General features: G+C 35.9%; 6 protein-coding genes across 9 annotated transcripts in view; 1 reads left to right on the forward strand and 5 right to left on the reverse strand.

Moving 5' to 3' along the window:
- LOC149676717 (uncharacterized) overlaps nt 1-9071 on the reverse strand; it is a 105227-nt gene extending 96156 nt beyond the window's left edge. The window contains exon 1 of the mRNA XM_089838350.1: nt 8515-9071. The gene's annotated coding sequence lies outside the window, so the exon portion shown is untranslated. The remainder of the gene's footprint in view (nt 1-8514) is intronic.
- LOC149676722 (uncharacterized) lies at nt 166-3812 on the forward strand. Of its 3 annotated transcripts, XM_089838313.1 has the most exons (16): nt 166-345; nt 405-494; nt 579-639; nt 695-811; nt 880-1075; nt 1150-1233; nt 1307-1398; nt 1476-1548; nt 1620-1725; nt 1801-2271; nt 2339-2424; nt 2484-2584; nt 2644-2873; nt 2939-3293; nt 3370-3601; nt 3669-3812. In XM_089838313.1, exons 1-16 carry the CDS (start codon nt 309-311, stop codon nt 3702-3704), a joined length of 2367 nt encoding a protein of 788 aa, XP_089694439.1. In that variant the 5' UTR covers nt 166-308; the 3' UTR covers nt 3705-3812. The 3 variants fall into 3 exon arrangements, with proteins under 3 accessions (XP_089694439.1, XP_089694438.1, XP_089694437.1); XM_089838312.1 differs by having other exon boundaries at nt 405-639; nt 1476-1545; XM_089838311.1 differs by having other exon boundaries at nt 167-345; nt 405-639.
- PolG1 (DNA polymerase gamma, catalytic subunit tam) lies at nt 3711-7112 on the reverse strand. The gene has a single exon (XM_089838305.1). The coding sequence runs from the start codon at nt 7110-7112 to the stop codon at nt 3813-3815; it is 3300 nt and encodes a 1099-aa protein (XP_089694431.1). The 3' UTR covers nt 3711-3812.
- On the reverse strand, nt 7139-8116 carry mRpL13 (mitochondrial ribosomal protein L13). The gene is made up of 2 exons (XM_089838429.1): nt 7578-8116; nt 7139-7504 (listed from the first exon to the last, which is right to left on the reverse strand). Exons 1-2 carry the CDS (start codon nt 7867-7869, stop codon nt 7218-7220), a joined length of 579 nt encoding a protein of 192 aa, XP_089694555.1. The 5' UTR covers nt 7870-8116; the 3' UTR covers nt 7139-7217.
- Nucleotides 9072-9298: 227 nt separating the features above from the next.
- LOC149676725 (uncharacterized) lies at nt 9299-11984 on the reverse strand. The gene is made up of 9 exons (XM_089838552.1): nt 11670-11984; nt 11350-11532; nt 10673-10927; nt 10533-10600; nt 10340-10459; nt 10094-10274; nt 9818-10033; nt 9619-9759; nt 9299-9553 (listed from the first exon to the last, which is right to left on the reverse strand). The coding sequence occupies exons 1-9, from the start codon at nt 11982-11984 to the stop codon at nt 9437-9439; spliced, it is 1596 nt and encodes a 531-aa protein (XP_089694678.1). The 3' UTR covers nt 9299-9436.
- Nucleotides 11985-12213: 229 nt separating this feature from the next.
- dnt (tyrosine-protein kinase Dnt) overlaps nt 12214-18700 on the reverse strand; it is a 136325-nt gene continuing 129838 nt past the window's right edge. The window contains exons 3-15 of one of the 2 annotated variants that reach the window (XM_089838336.1): nt 16851-16990; nt 16666-16765; nt 16459-16596; nt 16341-16370; nt 16130-16271; nt 15970-16064; nt 15746-15898; nt 15573-15662; nt 15301-15503; nt 15122-15231; nt 14472-14631; nt 13682-13818; nt 12214-13511 (exon numbers count right to left, since the gene is read on the reverse strand). In XM_089838336.1, coding sequence (XP_089694462.1) covers nt 13400-13511; nt 13682-13818; nt 14472-14631; nt 15122-15231; nt 15301-15503; nt 15573-15662; nt 15746-15898; nt 15970-16064; nt 16130-16271; nt 16341-16370; nt 16459-16596; nt 16666-16765; nt 16851-16990 — 1610 coding nt within the window. In that variant the 3' untranslated portion in view covers nt 12214-13399. The remainder of the gene's footprint in view (nt 13512-13681; nt 13819-14471; nt 14632-15121; nt 15232-15300; nt 15504-15572; nt 15663-15745; nt 15899-15969; nt 16065-16129; nt 16272-16340; nt 16371-16458; nt 16597-16665; nt 16766-16850; nt 16991-18700) is intronic. The other variant, XM_089838337.1, reaches the window with a different exon arrangement.

Consider the following 18700-nt stretch of genomic DNA (forward strand, 5'->3'; position numbering starts at 1 on the left):
TATTATATTGTGGGAATATAAAATCAATTGTTACTTAAAAGTGTTCTTTCATTATTAAAAATTAAAACTTATAATATACTTTTAAATTCGCCTTACTTATGTTAGCACCCCAATTTTTAAACTAGAGCCCTCTAGCATCGACGATCAGAACCACTGAAGCAGACGACGCTACACGATCACCTGGCCTTTTCCCGCCAAAACTTAGATGTAAACAAAAGCACATGGTCTGACAACTTAAGGCCGAAATCGCAGGTTTTAACAGTCTTACTGTGCAATAATTAATAATTTAAATTGTAAATTAGAAGAAAATGTGTCGAAAGAAGTATTTCATCTTGATTACAGATGGTAAATTGACCAAAATATTGTTAAATTTCCCAAAAATAACAAATTTTTACCATATTTAGATCCTTCTACCTCAACTTTGCAAGCTGCATATAACAATACCGTGGATAATTTAAACAAAATTAAGCAATTATGTTTACCATTTGAATGCGGTAAACTCTTAAACACGGAAATTAACCTAATTCAACTAGTCTATGACAACCCAAACTCTCTTTCTGAAAATGACACAACGTTAGAGAGTAACATAAACTGGGCAGACATTCATGATGAACAGAAAGATGTTCCAGTTCACAAACTGTAAGTTCCAATTTAAATTAAGTTAATTTAAATCTAAATCCACGCACTCTTAAAGAGAAACATCAGAGAATATCGCGGCAGCCTTACATAACCTTGTAGAGAAGTTACCCCTTCTAGGTTCCTATGAATTAACAGTTTATTGTCAAGGGCCAATATTCTCTACTGAAACTATGTAATTATTTACAAATTATTTCAATCTAATTACGTTTAAATTAAGTATAAACTAAATACTTTAAACAGTCAGCATTGGGAGTTGTTTAGTGCCTTATTACGTCTACATTTTTGGTGTTTCTCCGATGTTTTATTCCTACCCAATGAAAGTTGTCAGAACTTAACCGATAAATGGGATAACATAATTAGAGTCGAATCTAACAACCCAATTAATAACGAGATTTGTTTATGGAAGGGTAACTTAATCCTTCAACCTGATAGTTGGGTAAGAGAGTAAACGGTAAACAATCAAAACCTACTGATTGTTACTTAATAACATTAAAATTTATAATTATAAAGCTGAATCGGTTAAAAATATGTTACAATGTTAATTATGACTTTAACGAGCATTCTAACGAAGTTTTAAATACAGAACCTGATTTGGTAAAATATTAAATTAGATTAAACACCACTTAATTACTAATTAGCGCTAATCTAATTAAAATAATCAATTTAGCTCTACAGAGTCTCTCACAGACTTGAATTGTTAAAAGAATGTTACATAGACGACGTTTCTATGCATTTATTCTATCCAACAAAACTTAAATTGTATCCTTTAAACTAACTTACTAATTAAATAAATAGAATTAAATCTAATTAATCCCTTAACCTGATAAATTAAACAGAAAACCTTTCTACCCATTATTTAAATCCAAAGAAGATAGTTTAGTGGAATATTTTTGTGAAAGAAAATCAGTGGTAGTAGTTAATTAACTAACTGAATAAATAATTAAATAATTATATTTAATCTAATCTAAATTAAATATCAGAAAGCCATGATAGCCAGGTTTCGTTATTACCCTATATTTGATACCGAGGAAAACAGTCTCACAATCGCAGATTGGAAGAAAGCTATTGTGGACGACACTTTTAGAAGTATACACTCTTAATTCCCTCATAATTAATTTAAATTAAATTAAATTAACATCAAAATATTAAATTTACCCTAAGCCCTAATCAACAATTACCCTGAACCCGAAACGGGTGCTTACATGGATGTCCTAATTTGTTGGAACAACGATATCGCTGATGAACTATCAGTTTATCTTTCTAAAACGTCTTCGGAGTTCTCCGATATATTTTTGAACAAAGTGACGAAAAAAATAATATTGCCTTGCGCCAGTGATTTAAAAATATGTCGAAAATTTCTAAGTTCAAATGCGTTCACATGTCGAGAGATTGGAGATGAGTTTCCCACAAAGGGTAAAGGAGAACGTAAACTATCCCTAGTCAAGTTTAAAGTCACTGATATTGACCATGATGAGACAATACAAGAAGACAATCCACCGGAATCCATGGAAAAAGAGTTAGAACTAGAGGACCCTTGCGATTGGATTGAAAGAAGATACGCGGCAAAAATTCAAGAGGATGACGATGATGACAATGACAATGACGATCTTCAGAATCCAAAGATAACTTGCAGTACGATTATGGATAATTAAAACTAATCATGTTTCAAAGTTTATAATGAGTTAATAATATGAAATAGAAAGCAATATTGGCTTGGACGTAACTCAATACTTTGATGAAAATGGATATGCTAAAGGAATGAACCCAAATTCAAGCGAAAATATGGTAACTTCTACTAACGAAAATCATAAATTATTCCTAACTAATTGAATTGTTTTATCAAGGAAATATTAAAATTCAAAGCAAAATACGCTAAAGAACAAGTAAAGAAATTAACTGAATTGCCATGGCCCGAATTGAAGGATAATCGCTTTCACGATGTGTAGTACGTTAAGCTACATAATTACCCAACCTTTAACGTTACATTAATCCTTAAATTTTCAGTTACTACAACGAAAAATCCGAAGCGGACGATACAAGAGCTACGCAACTGAAAAGTCAACTCTTAGAGGAAGAAACAACTTCCAAAGATTTCAAAACTTTCATCCCTAAATTGAATGGTAGAAAGAGTCCCAAGAAAGCAGTGAAAACAACACCCAGATCCAAGAAAACCAACAAATCACCGAGAAGAAATACGCCTAAATCCTCAACTAGAAGGGTTCCTAAAACTCCCAGTAATTTCGAAAAAGTCTAACCTAATTAAAGATGATTATTTTAAATATTTCACACTTAAAATTAGAAAAAAGCGGCGGCCCAAGTCCTAGCAAAAAAACCAGAACCCCGGCTAAGAAACGAGCTACAAGTCCAACTCTAGTTACCAATCAAAATGAAAGCAGTCCTCAAAAAAGTGTCGAAATCACTAAAAAACGTTTGTTCGGTAAAAATAAATCTACGACGACACCAAAAAAGACTCGAACTCCGTCTAAGAAATCAAATAAACCAATGCCCACACTAAGTCCAGCTGTAAAGGAAACCCCATCGAAGAATCGTCCAATTAGAAAACGGCAAACACCCGTAAAATATCCAAATACAATGGAAAATCGTACTAATACTCCGTCGAAAAAAATTAAACTTCAACCCAAACCTACTGCAAAGTACGTTAAATTAATTAATGCCAATTAACACGTGGATTAGGTTAAATAACTACTAGTCTTAACAATACATTTTCAGGAGTAAACTAGAAAAGATACAAAAACAGGAACTGGATACCCAAACGACGAAAAAACTACGTAACGCCGTCGTAAACGCCTTCGAATCTCGTAATATCAAAATGAGTGACGCCATTTTTAAAACTTGCGGTAAACGACTGTTCAATATCTGCAAAGAGTATGGTAAGGATCTGGAGGGAAAACCGGGAGCTTCGGCAAAACTTAAACAAATCGCTGAGGCTCATATTGATCAGGTAATGAGAAATTTTGAAATACCGAAGACACTTCGAAAGGCTTCGTCTATTGTCATTTAATTTTCAGGTGATCGCCTTTGAGAAAAGCTTGAAGAAAATGTAAAAGACGTTCCAACTTTCAAATGTTTTATTTTTGTCAAAAAAAAAGTGTTTCTAATGTAACAAATGTTATTTAAATTTTTAATAAAAAGTTTCATTTTTAAATGCTTAATTATTCTTTAGTTAATTTTCCCTTAGTTTTCTCCAAAACTTGATAAATATCTAAACTCTCTCCTTTGGGTATTCCGTAACATTTTTCCAATCCCCGAGGGTTCGATGGCGTTTTACAATCCAAATGTACTTCCTTTCTAAGACACTTATCAATATCGACGGAACTGAAGAAGGCCACGGACTGAGGTAAATCATTCATATCCATTTTATAAGCAAACAGGCACCTTGTAAGCAAATTAGTAATTTGTAGAGCTAAGGCGGCACGGTAACGGTCTTCGGAACGAACTAAATATCGAATTTCATCGTGAATACTGATACTGAAACGCCCGTCTATCTTATACTCTCGCATTAACCATTTCACGCAAACTAGCATAATATGTAGGAAATCAACGGCCGAGCTTTGAACTACCCAATTAATTCGGCTTGTCATAAAGTTGTTATTGACGATGGCGGGTTCCAACGATCGGCTGATACGACAACCCAAAACGGGGGTGGCGGGTTGTTCCGATTGAGCGATTAGTTCTAATTTGTTGAACATTTGCGATTCGCTGCCTCCCACCCATTGACGTTGGGGCTCCATCGAATCTTTACTAAACACAATTGCTTCTTCATCCGACTCAATTTGGGCTGAAGGATAAATTCTTCGCTTAACTCCTTTAGTTTCGGAATACATCTTCTTGGCTTTCGAAGCGGCTTCATCTTCGGTTAATCTATGATTGAATTGCATCAACAATCTCTGGGCGAATGGTAACCCCGCTCCGTAAATCCTTCCATAATTTAGAATCTTCGCCTGGTCACGCGTAATCCCGACTGTGGCCGCTGTTTTGCTATGAAGGTCCGTTCCTTCGCTCTTCTTCCCTTGTAAGGTCATCCAACTGAAAGCGGTACATCCGTGTAACCCGGCGAAATGCGCGTCACCAATAATGGCCGCGATCCATAGCTCTTCGGAGTCAACATCAGCTCCGACAAAATGGTAATTAGGCGGTGCTTGTACCATTCCTTTAAGCTCTGAACCAACTCGATCAACGTAGGCGTTACTCGCTGTAAGCCATGTCGGTTCAACAGCCCTTCTGGTAACTGTACCGGCTGTGACTAGTCTTGGTAATATAGCTCCGTAAAATTCTTCAGGATCGTAGGACTGATTGGCGATTACGTGCGTTGGTAAGGCATCGTGGTTTAAATATACTGTCATTTGGGAGGTGATTCGTTTATGGGCGTTTTTCCAGTAAGATATCATCTTGCTTATTGTTAAGGCTCTTGTGGCGCGGTCTCCAGCGTAAGCTGTTAGAGTACCGTCAGTAATTTTCGTTAGAAAATCCTTGGCTAATGGGTTACCAACCCTGTTTTTCGGACCATCTTTATGGGGCAGGCGATAAAAGTCGCATCCTCTTAGTTTAACGCTAGGACAGGGTCCGTTCTTATTGGATGGTGAAGCCTGCGTTTCGTTTGAAAGTTCCTTCTCAAGAATCAACCGCCATAACTGACTCTCTTCCCTTTTATCACCCATAATGGCGTCCGTTTTGTTGATTAAAGTCTGATAATCATCTTCCCCCTTAGATATTTTTATGTCGGTGGTACCATTACGTTCACGGATAATTTTGATCAGAGAACCGATTGGAAAATCGGGACTCTGTTCATTTAGAACATTTTCAACGTCGTCTTGGGTTAACGTTTTTTTGGGTACCAAGTAACCCCAACCTTCCTTTTTATCGTAATGCAAGGGGTATCCATCCCAAAGTAATCTCAGTAATTTGGGCACTGATCTTATTTGTGTCGAAATTAAGGCTGGACCCGGTTCCCATTTGGTTCCGGAATTAGGTTTAACGCAAAGATCGCGATACCATAAAGGGTACCCAGGCATAAATGGTCGTACTTTACGTAGATTTTGCGCCGTTTTCAGTATAAATTCAAATTCACTTGGTACAGGCGCATTTTTCGTTGAGGTTTCTTCATCGTTATCAATATTTTCATCTTCAATTTGTTGTAACTTTTCTTCAGCCTCAAGAGCCGCCTTTCTTTTCTTGGATACCACAGCCGGTTTATTCATCTTGAGCTCTTGCACTTTCCAATCTAAGTCCCACAACCATGGATCTTCCTTGTACTTATCATCAATTAATAATGAGCAAGCGTCGTTAGCAACTTGACCCAAGGATAACTTCATCTCCCTTTCTAGTTCGTCATAGGAAGCCTGTGAACTTTTTAAATAATGTTTCCAATTTTGATTGATGGGGAGATACGGTACTGACATTTCCAGCATCCCAGCTAAGGTGACGGGATGTGGGAATCTTTTATAAAACATCGGGATTAGTTTCTGCGTAATTTCAAACGTGGCTGTTACATCCCTGGCGCAGTAATTCGTCAAACTTTGAAAGTCTCTTCGTACATCGTCTAAAGTTCCGGTTACGAATACATCCCTTTGATCTTTAAGTATGGCATCGCCTTCGCAGTAAAGTTTGTAGACGTCAGCGAGATTATTTAGAGACCCGATATCCATCCACATAAAGGCAGCCTTTCGAAAATCTTCTTGGTCCTTTGTTGTAGCGCTTTTAGTGCTTTTATTAGCCATAGACATGGCGCGTTGAATACCAGTTAAACCCGAAATACACATATGCAATGCCATTGTATCTAAAAATCTAAGTTGGGTCCCTTGCAATAGATACTGTTCCTTGATATAACTTCTATCAAAACTAACATTATGTCCGATAATTAACCTATCAGTGAAGTTTGTATCTTCGTATTTAAATTTACTCTCCGTTTCTAAAGGGATTAAGTTATCTAAGGCTATTTCATTATTGGACCAATCATACTCGTCGTTCGTTAGTTTTTGGCTGCACCACGAATACCAAGCGGTTTTAGAAGCTGCAGTCGCTAAAGTCGGATAGTTCCCTTCCTTAACGCATATTTCAACATCAAAAACGAGACATTTCTCCGTCGGATATGAAACAGTTTCAGATTTATCCCCAACATAACGCGTCCAACCAGGTTCAAATTTCCATTTTTTTGGTTGTGTCGGTAGTTTATTGGCGATTAAATCATTCAACATCGTTTTAAAGGGTCGTACGAAATTGGCTCCAATTATTTTGAAATGTTCGTCGATATTATTACCATAAAATTGGGGTAGTTCTAATTGGACATCGGGTAAGACGTCACCCTTCCTACCCCATAAATTATGTTCTTTCAAATGTTTGGATATTTTATCAATAGTTTCTTTATTAACTTTGGAGAGCGTTTCTCGCTTAAAAATATGTTGATGCAAAGTTTTTGATAACATCTGAATATTGATCTCGTTAAACCTGGACATTTTTACACTAAAATAAACCAAAAGAAAACAATACACTTCAAATTTTATTTCTATACACTCAATAACCCTAAACTACAAATTATGGATTTCTGAGGGTCAAATTAATTATTTGATAACGTAATCTTTGGGCCATTCAAAAAGCTTGGGAAAATTCTTAAGTTCTTCTTCAGTATATTCGTCAAGTCTCTTAGGGACTTTTCTCAATTGTCTCAACTGATCACTGACATTTTGAAGAATTTCTAATGGGACATTATCATCAGGGAACAAATGAAGTTTCTTAATGCGATTATGTCGAAGTAAACTCCCTCCTAGTTCACGATAAACGGCTTTGTACAGGACTTGAGTGGGATCTTTTTGATGCAACTCCCAAGCAGGTGTGAAAGTTTCTCCCCCTTTGAAATTTCAAGTAGTTTACGCTAAAGATACTCTTAATAAACAAAGCTACGGCCTTTAAATTTATCTTACCGGCGTATTGGGTATGATGTCGGTACATTCTATACCTCCATTCCTCATTGGGCATAGCAATATCTTTCGTATTTATAACAACTACATGATCTCCCGTTTCCGATAGATTGTGAAATATTGGTTTATGCCTTCCTTGGAGGACCTTACATATTTTTTCGGCTGAATCAAATGGATTTTGCCATTTTGCATCGTATAGATACCAAGCTTGGGCAAAAACTAGCCACTGTTTAGTTCGTTTTGACGCCGATTTAATTATATTTAGCGGGTGACTTAGTCCTCTAATGCCACTCATTGGAATTTTCAAATTTCAATTGAGATGAAGCAAAGGCTTAAGTCAAAAATCCAATTTTAAGAAGAATTTCCCCAAGTTAGCGTTAAAATAACACCTCCAATATATTTTTCGTCTAATCTAGATTAATTATTAACTAGTTTAAGGTAATTAACTATAAAACTAATTAATACACGCGCATTACTACAAAAATTCAGTGGGTTCAGCACGAGGTCATCATACAGCCTGTTAGGCCATCTACCGAGTATGTGTTTAAGTTTATGGCGGAAATTTCAAAGTGGAAACACGTTTTCATTATAGTTTTGTGGTATAAATTGAATTAAAATTATGATGATGAAGTAATCCCACTAAAAGTAGTGTAAAGTCACTAAGTAGGCTGTTTAAAGAGCCTTCCATCCCAACTGACCCAACAAGCCATGGGAGTTACGCTCTCATACAAGAGTCACACTTTTCAGACTTCACTACCCCAATGTTGAATGTTCTAAAACAAATACCCCATCACCATGTAACAAGGACAGAAAGCAACTAATGAGGGTCAAATTCTCCATATTTCAATTATACAAAGAATTTTTTGGATAGGGAAACTAAAAACCTCAAACATAGCAAAACAAAAGACCAGAATAGTGAAAACCCATTTTGGGTACTTACGAAGTTCTGAAGTTCTACGAGGATTTCTTGGTCTGATTATATTAAAGTTCATTTAAGTAGCTACACCCAATTTTACTCTGGATAAAGTTCACCAAATGAGTTAACAGATAGAGTATTATCGATGCCACAGTTCTGACTTCTGAATTTCCTGGGAGATAGGTTGTTTAATCGAATGATGGGAGATGAATTCCACGAAAAGTTTATAGAAGATTCGTAATAGGTATCCAAGTAATTGACGCGCAAAATAAAACTTTGTTGGCTTCTTGGAAAACGTTAATTTTCTTACCAACGTTTTCAACTTCTGCCTTCAGAATAACATAATTTGATATGGCCAAGGCTTACAATTTGCAGTGTTTGAACAATGCCTATCTCGTAGGCATTGGTTTGAACTTCGAATAACGTTGCCAATTTTGTTACACAAATTGAAGTCGACAGTAATTACGGTTTAAACGTACTAATTTACGGTAACTTTTACTAGATAAAGCATGTTAAAGATGTAATATTATTTATTGTCTTTTCCATAGAAACCACTTGTTGAGAACTTGAGACTGGTCTTAAAGTTGCAACTCACAACTTCAACTTTGAAAGAACTTTTGAATCCCCGTAGTGCCAAAGGGCTTCATATTAACGCGCATGCCCAATAGGCTATGCTTAAATCCAATGGATTACAGGACAGGGCCGAAAATAAGCTTACAAATTTGATTGTTCCCCCCTTTTATTTATCAAGTTTACGGAATAGACTTCAACCAATCAAGTCTTTCAAAAACTTATACGGGTAAATTCAAATGAGATATTTACACGTTCTTGGATGGTAAAAGATTTTAATATTTGTATAGTAGTAAAATATAAATATAACAAAAACTTCCAAGCAAAAGTAAATTATTAATTTAAATTATTTCTTGAAATGAAATTAGACAACATATTAAAACGAACTAAAGTAAGTCAATCCTAATTGACCAAATGTTACTAAAGTCATGAAAATGACCAAAGTTATCTTAGCTAAGGTTCCGGTACGGATGGGGTTACAAAACAGCTTAGCCTTAATAAGTAAATGATTGTAGAGAATTAGTAAATAGGCTTACGTTGCCCGTATAAAGAACTTACTTCCATCTCCAAACTACTTAAATATATTATCAACGAATCAACTTCAGGATCGCTGGGTTTGAAATCTTCAGTTTCTGGCGTACCTTTTACGGCATGTCCGATGGATTTAATTTTCTCACAAACGCTATTAACACTCGCTGCCTGTATAGTCCAAGAATTCTATAGTTTACTCATCGGAGTTATATTAGGGTTAACATACGTGAATTGAGGAACTGGCCAAAAGCATTGACCAATAGAAACATATGACAACCGACGAGAAATACACCCAGTAACTATCTCCAATTTTACTTTGCCCGGCAAAAAATCCATACGAGGCGGTTAACAACTTCGAGGCGACGTTTACACAAATTAAACCAACGCTGATAGAGTGATAACCATTCAAGTGTTCCAGAAAATTCCTGGCTACGTTAAGCTCCTAAGATTTCATTGCAAGTTAGCAAGGATTAAATTAAGTTATTTAATATTTAATAAATACCTCGTAGAATTCTAATAGACCAATGATTCGATTTTTAACCATGACACGAAGGTTCTCGAGGAAAATTTCCAGTAATTTACACTGAAAAACGTAGCAAGTCGCTACGGCAACGCTAACTAGATAATTAATAACCATACAAATAACTAGAAACGAGTCCAATATTGTTATGTAAATTTTGTTGCTGAAATATTGAGTAATTAGTCAAAACATTTAGACTCGTTTTAGATAAGAAGTTTCAGAACTTACTCGTGTCGCATCCACGTGTAATCCAGACGAACTTTATCTGATTGCTTACAGTAAGCGAATTGCAATCCAAATGAGACGAAAGGTATAATTAACCATAAACCGAATACGTAAAAATAACAACTGCAATAATGTTAATTTTATTATAATGTACCAAAAATAATCGTTGCATTTTGAAACAAAGAAAAAAGAATACCGTAACTGGCAAACTAATTTAGCTTTGGTCATTCCTTTATCTCCCAATTTACGTAATTGTAAGAACGTCTTCGATAAAATTAAAAAATATATACTAATTAAACACATCCCATTAATCAATTTAATCACCGCACATCTTACCCTTTCCATAAATTTCACTAATTTTTCTGTACCTACGCGTCGAATATTATAACACATGCATACATAAGCGGCCATATGAAGCAATGACGGAATGGCGTAAGTACTCAGAAGACCTCCGGTACACACTATTTTGTTAGTTGGGGGATCAGTTTTATTGGTGGTGTTGTTAAGTTCCCGCTCACCCTTAATCGGGGCTAAAAACTCAACTATGAAATTCCAAGCATTACTTTGGAAAAAGGAGGAAACATTTCCAGCCTAAAATAGAAAATTAGCGCGTAACTTTTTGGTCTACCACTTGCATAGGTCAGTGGTAAGGTAGTTCAGAGACCTGCACGGGCCGAGTTTTTCAGGCCCGACCCAAGCCCGGCCCGGGATTTAGCATTTTGAATAAGTCCGAAATCCGGCCCGAGTCCGAGTATATAGTGGGTTTTTCGGCCCGGCCCGGCCCGAATTTTGAAAAATGAACAAAAGCCCGACCCGGCCCGATTCAATTTTGAAAAATGAACAAAAGCCCGACCCGGCCCGATTCAATTTTGAAAAATGAACAAAAGCCCGACCCGGCCCGATTCAATTTTCAAAAATGAACAAAAGCCCGACCCGGCCCGATTCAATTTTCAAAAGTGGAAAGCCCGACCCGACCCGATCGGCCCGTGCAGGACTCTGAGGTAGTTATTTACCAGTAACTCCTGCTCGTATGAATTGCGGTACAGGGCGAAACCGTCGCGTCTAAAACATGACGCGAACTCCAGTATATGACCAAATATTAGTAATATTACTATGGCTATTAAATAAACCACGTTCGAGATCTTCTTGCAACGAATTGCTCCGTAATCAAGGTTGAATAAAGGAAGCCATCCAATCTAATAATTAATTTAAACTTATTATCCGTGACCTAGACTCATTTAAGGGACAGTTCGCAAGGGTCAATAAGGCTTAAGCCCTCTAGATGAAGCATAGAGAAAGGAATGAATGAATGGATGAAGCCACAAGTACTCACCAAAGACAAAAATAAGGAATAGGGACAAAGAATTTTAAAGTGACAAGCATTTATCAAGTCCCCGATTGGATCTTCACAATCTGAATGCTCAGTTTCGGTTACCGCATCATTTTCTTCTTGCGACTCACTACCAATGATATTATTGTCCCGAGGAATGGGTATTGTTGATGGTTCAATGAATGATAGGTCATTAGTGGCGGAAGTAGAGTTATTGGTATTCTCAGGGGGGTCATTTTGATTCGTCAATTCATTTGGTAAAATATTTCGCGATAGTAATGGTTCCATATCGTAATTCGACTCACCACCGGTAGCCATAATTTAAATTAACTTTAAGTCTTAATTTGGCAATCACTAACTACTTAATTAAATAACCCGGGTGTAAATGCAACAGGATCAGATCTCAAAATGAATGTAAACTACTACCAACCTTTGAAGTTAATTATCCACATTCACAGCATGCCTTCAGTTCAACTTCACCACGTGGTTTAATGGCAATCTAAAAAATGGCGCGAAATTGGGGAAAAATTAATTAAAAGTTCAAAAATTGCAAATAACTCTTTTTTTTATTCAATTAAATCGGAGATATGCACATAAAACATGCAGGCACTATAAATCTCTTGGGAGGTGTTAATTTCAACACCTCATATTTTATTTACTAAAGATTTTTAATCTATATTTATTTATTTATTCATTAAGGGTTGGCCTTTTTTTTTCCGAAATTTTTACAATAAAAAACTGAAAAAACACAATTAAAAACATTTTTTTTTTTACTTTTATCTCCATTTTTTTTTAAAAATGTTTTGGTTTGTTGACTAGCATTTGATAAAAATCTATGCATTGTTTTATTTGTATTTATAAAACGTAGAGCGGCGGCACTGTAAACTTTGTAAATTAAACACGTAATAACAAAAGCACCAAGATTTTATATATATATTTTTTTTTTTTTTTTTTTTTTTTTTTACAGTTTATCTTTTCTTTACTTTCGAAGAAAAAATCCACGTCACTGTACAATTTTTTTAGGTGTTTTTTGGTTTAAATTTCGCATAAAACACGAAATATTCCACGTACGGTGTAAACACGAAATATTCCATGTACGTTGTCTCCAAATGCGTCAACACCTCTGCTTAACACTCTCGTTATGAAAAAAACTGGCATTTGATTGTCAGGATGTTTTTTTTTTTAGGAGAGAGAGAGAGCTTCTCCGGTTGGTTTTAGATAAAAATTCTGATATGACAAATAACTTTTGTTGCAACTTGAACGTTACACGAATATTTACGACAAAATACATCTTTTTTTTTTAATTAATCTCCTCGTACAAATTAATTAACGAATTTAAAAGCGGCTGTTACACTCGTGGCGTGTTGTAAAATGATTTGGTCTAAAAAACAACCTCAATTATCAGAGGTTAGGGAATGTTTTTAGACACGAAAATAGACTTTCTTGAGCAATTATTAATTGTTCTGTCGTAGCGTAGATAGCACAATGGACTCAGTCTGTCTCAAAGTCCAAGTATTATTATTATTATTATTTATGGTTGGTAACTTCATCATCCCCTTTGTTTGTTTTCGTTTGGTAACTTTATTATAATAAATAACGGGGTTTTTTTTTCTTTTGACCCCCGATTTTTTTTTTTTTTTTTGTATCACATATTCGCACACAAACTTGGTTTAGGCCTAGATTGGGTTCAATTTTTATTTTATTTATTTATTTGGGGGGTGGGGGGTTGGATTTCAAATATATCGGCCTAACGCTTGATAAAAGTCTTGTAAGCACAATAAAAGTTGAGGAAATGTTGGCCGGTCTTCAGGTATCGCTGTCCAACAGTAAGCCATCATGGCGTACCTTAAATATCACGGGCAGAAACCGTTAAACATTTTAAAAACTACTTTTGGATTAATATCTTGAAAATAATTAATTAAATGACACGTTTCTTTGTAAAGGATATAAATAATTTTAAAATATCTGGACCTTCAAGCATAATAAAACTTCTAATAAAACTCGGGAGTACTTACAGCTTATCTGGACAGTTGATAGGTTGACTTAGTCTATAACCATCCCTTAAATTAGCACCCATTTCAAAGGGGTCAATCTCCATATATGGCATTTGACCCAGCGTCATAAGCTCCCATAACGTCACTCCAAAAGCCCACTGTTAAAAGTAAACAACAACAAAAAAAAAACACCAATCTCAAAAACGTTCGATCAGAAAAACGTTAATTAAACTTAAGACATGGATGAAGGATGCGCGTGAGGAAATTTGTTTTCACTCTACAGGATAGGCAACTCCCTATCTCGGGCGACAGCTTATTCTGTATACACTCTGTTACAACGTCGGTTGTCAGCACGTGCAATGCTATTTCTCTATGTAACGTAGCTTTGTACGTGCTGTCAAGAGACAAAAAACTTCAGGATCTTCAGGATTTAAAAAGATATCCTCGAGTTTTTTAGCTCGAGTGCACGGACCTCTAGGCCTTAGTTTCAAATACATGTAAAATTACCTACAGCCTACTACACGTGACGTATTTGAAACTAAGGTCTAGAGGTCCGTGCACTCGAGCAATAAAACTCGCGGATATTTTAAATCCTGAAGATCCTGAAGTTTTTTGTCTCTTGACAGCACGTACAAAGCTACGTTACATAGAGAAATAGCATTGCGCGTGCTGACAACCGATGTTGTAACAGAGTATATACAGAATAAGTTGTCCGTTCGAGATAGGGAGTTGCCGATCCTATAGCGTGAAAACAAATTTCCTCACGCGCATCCTTCATCCATGTCTTAAGACTTAAATAAATGACACTTACGACGTCACTGGCTGTTGAGAACTCCTTTTTCAATAGACTCTCAATAGCTAACCACTTTACAGGCCTATTTTCATTATCCCCCAAACAATGATACTCATTCGGGAATAAGTCACGTGATAGCGCGTTGTCTGCTAACCTCACTTGTAACCTATCGGTCACCCTGTTGCAAAATACATAAAAAAAAACATTAAAATTAATCATCAACATCAAATTAACGGGTCCTACTAGTTTGCACACCTGGCGCCTGCAAACTGATTATGCAAACCTTGCACACCTTTCAAAACTCCTACTAGTTGGATGGTGTGCAAGGTTTGCTTAATTGGTTGCTTATAAAGTTGTGCAAATTAGTATGTGGTGGGTGGGGTGTTGTTAAAAGGTGTGCAAGGTTTGCGTAATCAGTTTGCAGGCGCCAGGTGTGCAAACTAGTAGGAGTTTTGAAAGGTATGCAAGGTTTGCGTAATCAGTTTGCAGGCGCCAGGTGTGCAAACTAGTAGGAGTTTTGAAAGGTATGCAAGGTTTGCATAATCAGTTTGCAGGTGCCAGGTGTGCAAACTAGTAGGAGTTTTGAAAGGTATGCAAGGTTTGCATAATCAGTTTGCAGGCGCCAGGTGTGCAAACTAGTAGGACCCAAATTAACCTGGTCAACTTACACGCAATTTCTCGCTGCTAAATCTCTATGAATAATCTTTCTTTTATGCAAATAGATCATGGCGTGAACTATTTGTATGGCCATGTCTACTAGATCTTGAGTTAGTAGAGTCTGCATATGAAATTAATTATTAAGGTTAAATACTTAGTGTTTTTATTTTTAATTAATGGTAATACTTACGTGGCAATGACCCTCCGCTGAGAATTTACACTTAAGTAGGAACCTCTTTAAATTGCCTTGATTAGCATAAGGATAGACTAGTAATGGTCGGAGAGGGTCTTCCATACAAACTGCTATGACGGGAAGAATGTTTTTATGATTCATACCGAACATTAACATTCCTTCCGCCAAAAGTAGCGAGATTTGAATGTTTGAAGCTTGATCTAAGAAGATTAATCCATACGCTAATTAACACCCTCTAATGAAGAAAATTAATCAAAAACTCGTCATACCTGAGACAGATTTGACAAAAACTTGTTGTTCGCTGCAAACATCGTTTTCATCATCGAACAGAACTCCTCGATAAATTTTTCCAAATGTACCTGAGAAAAATTAAAAAAAAAAAAAAAAAAACTAATTCAGCATTGAAGTAATTTGGTTTTAATTACAAATCAAGTTTAATTACCTTCTTGGAGTAATTCCTGTAACGTAATTTTCTTCCTTTCAACAAGAACTTCGCTGATTTGTTCACTTAATTCCGTCGCTCTAAGTTCGTTGTTAACTTGAACTGGTACTGAAGCAACGGATAATGGCGTTAAACGTCTAAAACTGGTGTAACCTTAACAGCAAAATTAAGTTAATTGAAATTTAAATTAAACTTTTAAAACTTGCGTTCGAAGTAATACTTACTGCATTTACTGCCAGTTGTACTGACGTTGTTTGGAGTATCAACCCTCAAAAATGTCTGGCCCTGAGCCGAGAGAGCTGGCGAGTTACTTCTATAACTAATTTAAAAAAATAATAATAATTAGTGTAAACTAATTAAAGTTAAGGGTATTTATTTAATTACTTCATGGCTTCGGTACGCCTGGCTTTTTGAGTATGTAGGTAACACACAGCACCAATGATTATGATGATTACAATAAGAGCGCACGCGCAGCCGACTCCAATGTATAGAGAGTTATTTGTAGCCACCATGGCTGAAGCATCAACTACCATCACACCAATAATTAGATTTAATTATATTTAAAATTATAAATTGAATAAATTATCTATCCTACCCATAAGCGCTGTAGAATTTTTCTTCCCATCTAATGATAATAATTATTGATGAAATAAATAAATTATTTATGAACATAATTCACATTATAATTAAATTTAAATTTAATTAATATTAACCTTTAAGACAGATTTTATTTCGTCTTAATGTTAATGACGTGACATTATTAGAGTTTGGTTCCGTTGTAATATTAACTTGAATCTGAACTTCAACTTCCGCGTCAACTTTCCCAGTACAAGGTAATTGAACTCGAAAAACTATATTACCCAACACTTCATTAACTTTGACCCTTAATTAAAAAAGAAAAAGCAAACGCAAGTACTTACTCTCTTCGGCAGCTGGTACAATTCCTTTCTTACTGATATTTAACGAAGGTGGACTCAAAGCTTCGACATTACTGACTTGTAAACCGATTGTGTAGTGTATCTATTAAAATAAATAAAAATAATTAAGTATGTATAAGCCTAGGGTTTATTTTAAATAAATTTAACATTATTTTAATGTTAGAAACCTGTCTGCTTACAGGAGCGCTCCTCATATTCTGCCACGTAAATCTAAGCTCTGTGATATGGGCAGGAACGGGCATTACGAATTCCAAGGCGTAATGATTGATTTTGCCTTCACGGACGTAATAAAGTTCGGCATTCAAACCTAAATTTAGTTTAAAAAACAAGAAGAAAAAAACCCAAGTATTTAAAACCCAAAAAATAATTAAGAAAAACCATTGAGAGAAGCCAACATTTAGGGGAACTTCGTCCCATGTTAAATGTACGAGCGCCTGTAGAAATGTTTAACCCGCAATACACCAGTGTTCATTTAAAAGCTACAGGGGATCTGCTACTTTGGAACGTTATAACTCTGGTTCTATAAGAGATACGGGGAAGTTCTTTGAGAATGTTATAGCCCTATTTCTTGCCTTTCCAACGACACTTATTACTAGCGGTTATAACAATCAGGGCCCGAGTAATTAAGAAAAATAGCAAACGATACCGATAATTCTCTAAATACATCCAATTCCTTTAATAAACAATACAATAAAAAATAAATAAAATTGCAACATACAAATTTTTGATAAGTTTATACAGATAAGACCCTAGAAATAAATGCAGACACCCAATAGATTTTCCAATAGAAACTCTGTCATTTCTTCCAATGCCAAAAGAAAAAAGTGCGGGTAAGAGAGAGGAGAGAGAGAGAGAGGGAGAGATATTTATATAGATTGATATATATAGGGTGTATATCTCCGATGCCACTAGATTGAACGATACAAATTGATGCTTGGGTGAGGGGATATCCCGTGCCATCGATGGATAAGCCGCTTATTTCGGAATAAAGCCCAAGATATATCGAGATTCAACACTACCTAAGTCTAGACGACTATCAAAGGCTTACGGACCCCTTTAACCCCCTTTTCCCACTCTCAGGCAAGTCCAACTTGGAGTAGAGCCACTGCGCTCCCGACGGAGGGACCGGACACATCTTCCATAAACTAAAGCCCATAACTTGAAAGTAACAAATATTCCACGAGCTGGTTTATATATATATTTTTACAGTAATTTTTAGTAATTTTGTGGATCGTAAATATCAGGATGCTTTTCTAAGAAGAAAAGCGCTCGTTTCCTTTTACTACTATGATGGCCACTTACAAGATTGGTTAGGGGCCCATTTATTGGGGCCATTTTCCGCACAGATTCCTTCCGCTATTATCCGTAAAGAACTAACTGCATTGGTCGTTACACTTTCTTTCAAAACATCATGAATTTTCCCGTCGAAGTTTATGGACCTTATATCCCCGTGTTTTTTTTTATATTTTTCCAAATATTAGACTAAGGCTTAGGGTTAAGCCTAAGTTGAAAATGTTTCAATTTAGGCTTAGCGCGTGAATCCCGTTTCATACTACGAGAGAAAGAAACAAGGCCTTGGAATAACGGGTTACTTCTAACATTGCAAAGGCTTATAAGTTTCAAGAGTACAAATCGAAGGATAAAACGATTCAGTTTAGTTCATGGGAAGTAGTTGGATAAGCTAAAGTAGTCTATAGTGGACCGCGTCATTAAGTTGGTGGAATTTTCTATTGGGTGATAAAGGAAAAAAAAAAAAAAAAAAAAAATCAGGAAGGCTTTTTATTTCCCGCCTTTTTTCCCATGTAAGAAACGTTTGGAATTTCGATGCACTCTCCCGCCTTTTTTCCCCCCTTCCTCTTTACTAAGCCTTGGTGGCTAGTAAGCGGTCTAACGATCTGGAGTAAATCAGAAAGGCGGATAGCTCCAAAACAAAAACACCCATTCCTATAAAAACCTTTGCGGTTCAAAAACGAAAAACAAAAATACCACGAAGAGAGAAGCAATAAAAAATTTAATT

Source organism: Phalangium opilio, unplaced genomic scaffold (assembly GCF_054372755.1).
Source record: "Phalangium opilio isolate 3A_F unplaced genomic scaffold, DU_Popi_V2 ptg000045l_1, whole genome shotgun sequence".
Classification (NCBI taxonomy): Eukaryota; Metazoa; Arthropoda; class Arachnida; order Opiliones; family Phalangiidae; genus Phalangium; species Phalangium opilio.